The 9,791-nt window shown below is 42.7% G+C and overlaps 2 protein-coding genes across 8 annotated transcripts in view; both read left to right on the top strand.

Moving 5' to 3' along the window:
• The window catches only part of Tmem170a (transmembrane protein 170A), an 11,447-nt gene extending 8,648 nt beyond the window's left edge, over nucleotides 1-2,799 (top strand). For all 6 annotated transcript variants that reach the window (XM_013012615.1, XM_013012614.1, XM_013012619.1 and 3 more), the window contains one exon: nucleotides 1,905-2,799. In XM_013012615.1, coding sequence (XP_012868069.1) covers nucleotides 1,905-2,035 — 131 coding nt within the window. In that variant the 3' untranslated portion in view covers nucleotides 2,036-2,799. The remainder of the gene's footprint in view (nucleotides 1-1,904) is intronic.
• Nucleotides 2,800-9,500: 6,701 nt separating this feature from the next.
• The window catches only part of Cfdp1 (craniofacial development protein 1), an 89,840-nt gene continuing 89,549 nt past the window's right edge, over nucleotides 9,501-9,791 (top strand). The window contains exon 1 of one of the 2 annotated variants that reach the window (XM_013012982.1): nucleotides 9,501-9,687. In XM_013012982.1, coding sequence (XP_012868436.1) covers nucleotides 9,624-9,687 — 64 coding nt within the window. In that variant the 5' untranslated portion in view covers nucleotides 9,501-9,623. The remainder of the gene's footprint in view (nucleotides 9,688-9,791) is intronic. The other variant, XM_013012983.1, reaches the window with a different exon arrangement.

Raw genomic sequence — 9,791 nt, 5'->3', positions numbered from 1 at the left:
TCAAGGCTAGCGCTCTACCACTTGAGCCATAGTGCCACTTCTGGCTTTTTTCTTTTTGCTTATGTGGTGCTGAGGAATCGAACCCAGGGCTTCATGTATGCAAGGCAAGTGCTCTACCACTGAGCCACCTTCCCAGTCCCTGGAGGTAGGTTTTCTTTGAGTGCTGTACACTAGACCTTGGGCCTGTGAGTTTAGCAGCCCCTAAGCCCTGAACACAACCACCAACCCTGAAGAAAACATTTTCAAGTCATAGATGCTCAAGGCAGCCAACCTTTGGTTAATATTGTTCTTTTTATTTTATTTTTTGTTGGTCGTGGATGCTGAGCTTTTTTTGCTCAAAGTTGGCTCTCAACCACTTTGAGTGACAACTCCACTTCTGGTTTTCTACTCATTAATTAGAGAAAAGAGTCTCATGAACTTTCCTCCCTGTGTTGGCTTCTAACTTTGATTCTCAGATCTCAGCCTCCTGAGTAGCTAGGATTATAGGCGTGAGCCACCAGCCCCCAGCTTAATACTTTCATATTATATTTATAAGATATGTGGTGTTGAAAAATGACTCCCTGTCTTTTTGCTGGCTAAGCATAATGACTACTACTGAGCTACAGTACTCCAGCCCAAATGTGTATAGACATTTTATTGAGGACTATGTATTACCAGTCTCTGCCCCAATCAGCTAAGTACTGGATAGATATAGGTGTTTTGTGTTCTCAGTTTCTAGGAAGTTTTCTAGCATCAAAACAATTACGTAGGCGAGAAAGAAACCCCTGGGATTACCCTTGTTTGCCTTTAATTTTTTTTTTCTCTTACTTACAATGGATTCCACTATATAGCCCAGTCTGGCCTCAAACCCACACTCCTCCCCCACCCCCCACCCCCTCCTGAATGCCTGAATTATAGGTATACACTACCACACCTGGTTCTATGTGTCCTCTGAACAACTTCCGTGGTTTAGAGTCCTCTTCCCTTCTTCTGTCCATAGCCCCTCACCCTCTCCTCTTTCTCTTTCTTAAGTGGAACCATGAGGATGATAGAAAGTGGAGCCACAAGAAAGGAGATTATTTCCTGTGGCCTGGAACATTTCTTGCTTGTCTCACTCAGGAGACTCATTTATTACCAAAATTTTACTACGTACTTCTTAAGAGGCATGGGGTTAAATTGCATGGAAATAAAAAGATTTTTGAGTTCATAGTCAAGTCATGTGGAAGTTGCTATGATTTTGATTATTCTAGATGATTATGGTGGTGGTGGTGGTAGGGGTGGTAGTGGCGATAATGATGATGGTGATGATGGTGGTGGTGGTGATGATGATGATTATGATTTGTACTAGAACTCTGGACCTAGGTACTGTCCTTTAGTTGTTTTTTTTTTTTTTTGCTCAAAGCTGGTACTCTACCATATGAGTCACTATTCCACTTTTGGCTTTTTGATGGCTAATTGGAGATAATATTCTCATGGACCTTCCTACTGGAGCTGGCATTAAACCATGATCCTTAGATCTCAGACTCATGAGTAGCTAGGAGTACACACTGGCACCCAGCACTTCCAGATACTTTTTTTTCAATTAATGTAGTAGACTCTCAGTGTTAGGGAGTCCACATCTAAAACCACATTTCAGTGATTTGCAGAGCATATAAAGAACACTTAAAACTAGAGGGAGTAGGAAGAATAGAGGAAATAAAGCATTTCTGTAAGTTTTTTATTGTTATAAAGGTGATGTGCAGAGGGCTTATGATTTCATAAGTCAGGTAATAAGTACATCTCTTTCTGGACCATCATATCTGTAATACTTACATTTTAGTGTAAAAAATCTGGAACATTCTGTTTAGAGTGGGACTTTAAGTGGTATATTTTCATGATTTTTGTTAACCTCACTTTTTTCCTAACACCCTTGAATTTTGAACCAGGTGCCGCCATTGCCGGAGTGTACCGCGCAGCAGGGAAGGAGATGATACCATTTGAGGCCCTCACCCTGGGCACGGGACAGACGTTCTGTGTAGTGGTGGTCTCTTTTTTACGGGTTTTAGCTACTCTATAGCATATACTCTCTATGGTATGAGGCTAAGCTCTGTTTTATAACAGCCTCAGAAGGAATACATTGGAGGAGTATTTTCTTAGCTCTCCAAATGGAAGCAATGTGGATGAATAGGAATCTGAACCACATCTCCGCCTCTTCTTCAACTTGACACGCCAGCCATCAAAGGTCTCTATGGACTCCTGTTATTCCCAACCAAGACAGAACAAGTTGCTTGCTTTTCTTTCTATGGACATTTAATTGAAGAACTTTTACATGCACACCTTGACTCAAGCCAAGCCATCATCGCTTCTGGATTGTATCCCTTGCCACTTGAATTTCCAGTAGTCTGTGAGGAAATGCAGAGTCTCTCACCTCTTTCAGAGCAACTATGGAAACTACTGGCTCATTTCAAGTGTGAGTACTCTGTGCTGAAATCTTAGTTGACCTAAACTTGATTAAAATCTGAAAACTCCTTTTGCGACAGCTTCATGATGATAACACCAAGTTTCAGTTGAGTCTAGCTGTGAGAACAAATTTAGTGAACTATAACAGGAAAACAATCGAGTAACTCAAGGAAATGGCTTTGGTCCCACTGAGAATGTGATATTTTATGGAAAACTGCCTTGACCTCTGGTTATTTATTTTAAGAGATGTGAACTTAACTGTTTTGTACATTTGGCCAAAATAAGCTAGTTAATTCAGATGCTGGGTTTGTTTTGGTTTTTCTTTTCCCAAGGGAAGGTCTTACTGTGCATGTGGTCCAGGCTGGCCTTAACCTCACAATCTTACTGCCTCAACCTCCTAAGTGCTAGGATGACAGGGATGCACAAAACATTTTATTTTTAAAGTGATGAGCTCACTGTGTGGGCCAGGCTGGTCCCGAACTCCTGCACACCAGTGATCCGCCTGCCTCAGCCTCCCAAATAGTGGGGACTGCAGACACACACCATCATGCCTGGTTGAGACTTTTCCAAAGAATTTCTATACCCCATTTGAAAAAAAATTTAGTTTTAGTTTAGCTGGAAAGATACCTACCCTATTCAGAAGTTTGAGTTGAAATTTTAAGCCAGATTGGGTTAGGGTACCTTTACCTTTGGGCATTCAGGCACATATATACATCTGACATGCTATGATAGTTTTTCTTAGAGACTTTAGTTTATAGATGACTCTTGAGAGATTGAGGAAGTGTGGCTGAAATGAGGGTAGGTGTTGGGGACTTGGGGGTTGTAATCTGTTTACCTAGCACGGCCCCACAACCCACTTTGTAGTATTAGAGCATCACCTCCCAGAAAGTGCCTGAAGTTTCCTTTCCAGGCACACCTCCATCCTGCCCCTTTCAACTTTTAGTCAAGAGAATTTTTATCCTTAAAGAGATGTCCAAGTTTTAAATCTTGGATATTTAATTTTTGAGATTTTTAAAAACTCAACATTTAGCTGTTTTAATTTCTATTCTGCTGCTGAGTTCTTTTTTCATTGAAAGGCCTGGAAAAACTGTGACCTTCAAAAGGGAAACAATTGCAAAAATTAAGTAACTTTTACCACCTAAACTGTTTAATACAGGGCACAATCAATGGTGGTGTTGTCTTCCAGACAATAACTGTCATCCTGAAGGAGGGCTTTCATTGAGAGATGACAGGTCCCAGTCCACGAGCTCCAATGCAAGTGAATTTATTTAAAGCCTCTGGCTTCTGATTAGAAGGATCAGGAGGATCAATTAGTTTAATCACTTATCAAAATTAGATAGTAGCAGGAAAATTGTGAGTACACGTAAATGTCCTTTCAGATTTCCTAACAGGAAGCTCAGCTTTCTTCCAACAAATTGTTAAAGATTTCAGTTTGTAGTTCAAAGAGATGTGTTTTATTTTGTTTTTTAGAAAATATCGCTTCAAACCATGTCTGTAATCCTAGCTACTCTGGAGGCTGAGATCATAGGATTATGGTTCAAAGCTGGCCTAGTCAGAAAAGTCTGTGAGACTTTTATCTCCACTTGACCACCAAAATCTGAAAGTAGGGCTGTGGATCAAGTAGCAGAGCACCAGCCTTAGGCAAAAAAGCTCAGGTGCAGCACCCAGACCTGAGTTCAAGCCCCGATGCTAGTACACACACACAAAATGAAGGAAGGAAGGGAAAAATATCCCTTCAGTTTAAGAAACTCCTTTTACACTGAAAGATGATATTGAGTATCTCTATTAGATGATGCATCTTACTAGAGGTTTCACCTAAAACATTCTTTAGGGTATAATTTCACAAATTTAACATGTGGGGCTAGTAGTTAGGGGACTGGTACCCTGACTTCTAACTTTTGAACATAACAACCCATGATAAAAATGTTATTTTTGGGCTGGGAAGGTGGCTCAGTGGTAGAGTGCTTGCCTTGCATGCATGAGGCTCTGAATTTGATTCCTCAGCACCACATAAGCAAAAAGAAAAAAGCCAGAAGTGGCGCTGTGGCTCAAGTGGTAGAGTGCTAGCCTTGAGCTGAAGAGCTGAGGGACAGCGCCCAGGCCCAGAGTTCAGGCCTCATGACCGGACCCCCCCCCAAAAAAAAAAATGTTATTTTTGTTTGGAGCCAAGATGAGAAAGTTAGGACATTTTGGAAGATCTTTTTTTGTTTGTTTCTTGTTTGATATACTTTATCTGTTCTTTTAAAACACTTAAAATATAGAGTATATCTCCAAATTATTGAATGTTTTATTTGTCCCAGTTTGAGTAAATGTATATAGAATTTATATAGATTAAACTGTGTAGCTTAAATGTTTTCAGGGAGAAACTGAATGATAACAAAGAATGTATTCCACTTTGCTGGGTTTTTTTTCCTGTCTCTTTTCTTCCTGATTCTTGTCTCAAATACAGAATTATTTGCAGTTGGCTGCTCAGATGATAGAATGTTGGCATTCATGTCGAACATTTTATCTAATAAAATTTTTTGAGAACTTTTGCCAACAACTGACTTTCTTAGAGACATTCAGCTGTCATTTCCCCAGCAAGGTTCTACTTTACTTTCTATAAATGCTGAGAAAAGGGAGGTAGTCCTCAGTAATTTTTTGAAAATCAAAAATCAACCCGGTTGATTCTTTAATAGGCTTTTGGGGTGAAAGCATTTGGTGAGAACCGAAAAAATTCATAAGCAAGAGCAGAATGAATGTTGCAAGAGAAAGATGTCACTGTACTATGTATATTTGCCAAAGTCTGCTAAAAGGCATCAAGTAACACTGTTTCAACTAGTGAGAAGCAGCTGATGGAAATAACTAACCTTGCATCAGTCCTTACATCCCTTCACATTTTTAATCAATCATATGTTGGCTTTTGATTCCAATGTCCTTTCTGACCATTCTGGTTTGCATTAAGTTCTTATTACACTGCAGAACACGCCAACCTTCCCTTTGGAGCTGTTTCCTGGAATGTGACGCCCTGGTGCCGTTAGCAATCCACACACAGAAGTCTGTGAAGTTGCATTTCTTTTTTTGTGCATTCTGTGAGGCTGGTTGTGACCAAAATCAGCTTAACTTTTTTAAAATTAGGTAATTTCACTAACTGCTACAGTTAAAATGTTCAAATCTTTGTACAATAGGAAATTATTTAAACTATTTTTCTACTGACATTTCTAATTCTAATGTGTAAATGTTTATCAATAAAGAGTTACTTTAACTTCTTTGGGTTGGAATTGCATTTCTTTTTGAGTAGCCAGAAAGTTTATCTTTTGTAATAAAGTTGATCAGTTTTTTGTTGTTGTTGTTGTTTTTTGTTTTTTTTGGTCAGTCATGGGACTTGAACTCTGGGCCTGGGCATTGTCCCTGAGCTCTTTTGCTCAAGGCTAGTAGCGCTCTATCATTTTGAGCTACAGCTCCACTTCTGGTTTTTGACTGGTTAATTGGAGAGAAGAGTCACACGGGGACTTTCTGCCTGTGCTGGCTTCTATCTGCGACCCTCAGATCTCAGGCTCCTGAGTAGCTAGAATTACAGGCGAGAGCCACCAGCACCTGGCCTTTCACTGTATTTTATGTCAACTTTTTTCTAAGTTACAGGAAAATTCTTACTCAAAGATGTAATTATACTTACATGTGACCTTGATTCATTAACTCTGTGGGATATCAAGAAACTTTGGTATGACTCTATACTCTTATTTGTGAATAACATTTCTATAGTAAGAATAGTGAAGCATTGCTTGTAGGTTAGGTTCTTGTAAGCTTGTGGCAACCTTTTGTCACCTGACCTGTTTTAGGTAAGTGTCTGTTCAAAGACATCTTTCACTGGGAGCCAGTGGCTCATACCTGTAATTCTAGCTACTCAGGAGGCTGATTTGAAGATCAAAATTGGAAGCCAGCTGTGGCAGGAAAGTCTGTGAGACTCTTATTAACCACCAGAAAACCAGAAGTGGCATTTGTAACTCAAATGATAGAGTTCTAGTCTCGAGAAGAAAACAAAACAAAACCAAAAACTCAGGGACAGTGCCTTGAGTTCAAGCTCCAGGATCCACACAAAAACTCACTTGCACACATCTCAGAAGACACCTTAGTTGCCATACATAACAAAGGGAGATTAAGTGCTGAGAATGATGGTTCAAAGCCAGCCCAGGCAGGAAAGCCTGTGAGACACATCTCCAATTAACCAGCAAAAAGCCATAAATGAAGCTGTGGCTCAAATGGTAAAGCAGAAAAAGCTCAAGTATAGCACCTAGGCCCTGAGTTCCAGCCCCAGTACAAATAGGAAAAAACAAAAACAGGAGCAGGGTGCTGGGGGCTCACACCTATAATCCTAGCTAATCAGGAGGCTAAGATCTGAGGATTGCAGTTTGAAGTCATCCCTGGCAGAAAAATCCCTGTGAGACTCTCATCTCCAATTAACCACTCAGAAAACAGAAGTGGCACTGTAGCTCAAGTTGTACAGTGCTAGCCTTGAGTACAAAGAGGCTCAGGGACAGTGCCCAGGACCTGAGTTCAAGCCCCAAAACTGACCAAAAAAAAAAAGTTTACAAACATTAAATGCTTATTATTGATGGAAATGCAGGCTGTGATGGAGTAATGTGCAGTGTGATTCAACTCAACTATGTCCCCTAAAGACCCAGCAAGGCGGGGGGTGGAATTCTACAGAAGAGGGAAAAGGTAGCACATGGACATCTATTGGTAGTTCTTCCTTAAAAGTTTGACTCTCTCCACTTGTTGATGCAATGGGCTCTCTCAATCTGATGTGAAAAACTGAACCAGCTTGGCTTGGCTTTCTGCCTCATGTTTTTAAGCATCTGCATGTAAAGAGCAAATCAGTGGAGGTGAGGGGTTAAATTTAAGGTTGTGATTCCAAGCATAGGGTCACACTCTTCCATTGGCATTAAAAAATCTCCAGCAGAGCAGAATTCCATTCTGTTGTTTTGGCTGCTGTGAAAGGGACAATTCTTGAGAGTCTTGGGTTCTCCTCCTCCTCCTCATAGCTGACTCCTACAGCTTGCTTTGCCATCTCATCTAGGTCTTCATTTGATGGGCTCTACTGTCTTGTCTGCCAAAAATTCTCCACATCTTTTTCATTCATTGTCCTAAAGGCCTCCAATTATTTGCCACAGTAGGTGTTATTGACTGTTCTTTATATATGTTCTGTGACACTTTCTACACAGTCTGGCCAAACTTTCTAACAGTTACCAAGAGCAGCTGACGATATTCCATGCTATTCCAGTGTAACTGATAACGTTGCATATAGTAACTGACTACCAGTAGGATATTAGTGTGGTTTTGTTGTTGACCTTGTGGGTCTTCCAGGCCTTCATTTTAAAGCTTGTGTAGTGTGCCTTGAAAGCTTTTATTATGCCCAAATCAAGTGATTGGATGAGAGATGTAGTGTTTGAGGACATAAGAAAAAACAACAAACTTCTGCATTGGGGTATGCATATTCCAGTTCTTCATGGCAATGGACAAAAGGCATTAGTAAAAATCAGTAAAACCTTGAAAGCAAGATTTCTGCTCTGTACTTTTTTGTTTCACCAACAATGGACTGGCACATGTTTCGCATTTTCCTCTTTAAGTGTTTGTGAACTGTGGGCTCTATACAACATAAAGGGTGCCCTTGGCATTGGCACACAACAGCAAAGCCAGGAACTTTAGAGGCTATTTGCATTATATGTCAGTATCCTTGTTTAGCCAGTCTTGCTGGGCACTGGTGACTCACACCTGTAAGCCTAGCTACTCAGGAGGCTGAGATCTGAGGATCATGTTTCAAAGCCAGCCCAGACGGGAAAGTCTGTGAGACTTTTATCTCCAGAAAACCAGAAGTGGAGCTGTGGTTCAAATGGTAGAGCAGTAGCTGTGTGGAAATGTGGGGGGAGCTCAGGGACAGCGCCCAGGCAAAGTTCAAGGGAGGGAGGGCCAGTCTCCTCACCATTGTAACCCTGCTCTTATCCTGGATGACAGTGTTAATTAAATCCTTCTTCTGTCTCTGATCTGCAGAACTTGCCTGGCCTTTAACTTTGAACATTTTTTTTGGGGGGGGGGAATCTACCACAGCCACCTTCCCACATCACATGGCTACACTTGCCAGCAAGGTTTCGCATTTCTCTTACCCCGGATAATGTGACCTTTGGCCCCCATTATGCTGTCTGTACCAATCTGTTTCATCAATCCAGATTTAGCTGCTTCGCCATCCTTTCCATGGCTTCCGGATAGATATTGACTTGCCCTTGCACACAGACTGGAGCATTTCCCGCTCCATTTTTTTTTGTGTGTGTGTGGGAGGGGTGTCGGATGTGGGGCCTGAACTCTGGGCCTGGGAGCTGTCCCTCAGCTCTTCAGCTCAAGGCTAGCGCTCTACCACTTGAGCCACAGCGCCACTTCCGGCTTTTTTTCTTTTTGCTTATGTGGTGCTGGGGAATCGAACCCAGGGCCTCATGCATGCAAGGCAAGCACTCTACCACTGAGCCACCTTCCCAGCCCCGTCAGTCCTATTTAACCATAACTGGAATCTCAACACTGCAAGTTTCCATTCTCTGTGCATGCCCAGGAATGAGCCCAGAAAGCAATAATTATCGACTTTGAGGACTCTAAGGTTAAAATTTAGCTACCCAGAAAGGTTGAGAGTTCTCAGAACTAAGAGTCAACTGTATTTCCACAAATAGGTAGTTTTTTGTTGTTTTTTTTGGGGGGGGGTCTGGTCGTGAGGCCTGAACTCTGGGCCTGGGTGCTGTCCCTCAGCTCTTCAGCTCAAGGATAGCGCACTACCACTTGAGCCACAGCGCCTCTTCCGGCTTTTTCTCTTATGTGGTGCTAAGGAATCGAACCCAGGGCCTCATGTATGCAAGGCTAGCGCTCTAGCGCTGAGCCACCTTCCCAGCCCCACAGATAGCTAGTTTTATTTAAGCATATTTATTGGGTCAACGCACTGACGTTACGCTGAAGACTACAAGTCCCAGCATGCACAGCGCTCGGGAGTGTCCGGGCTCCCGCTTGGGCCCAGGTATGGTGGCCGGAAGTGGCGTCTTTGACCACGTGGCACTCTGTGCGCATGTGCACACACCTCCGGGGCCGCCCTAGCAGTCGCCGCCCGGGCTCTATGGTCCCTCCCTAGAGCTTTCCAGGAGGGGGAGGCTGCCCGGGTCCTGGTGGGTTGCGCGACCCCGAGCTGCAACAACATGGAGGAATTCGACTCCGAAGACTTCTCCACCTCGGAGGAAGACGAAGACTACGTGCCGTCGGGTGAGCGAGTCGGCCTGAGGCGAGCGGCGGATGGTCCCGCCCCGAGCCTCACGTGAGGCGCTCAGGGCCCCCCCACCCCAGCCCGGGTCGTGCCGCCGCCGCCG

Source organism: Dipodomys ordii, unplaced genomic scaffold (assembly GCF_000151885.1).
Source record: "Dipodomys ordii isolate 6190 unplaced genomic scaffold, Dord_2.0 Scaffold18, whole genome shotgun sequence".
NCBI lineage: Eukaryota > Metazoa > Chordata > Mammalia > Rodentia > Heteromyidae > Dipodomys > Dipodomys ordii.
Note: the sequence above shows the minus strand (reverse complement) of the source record. Positions and strands in the feature narration are given on the sequence as shown.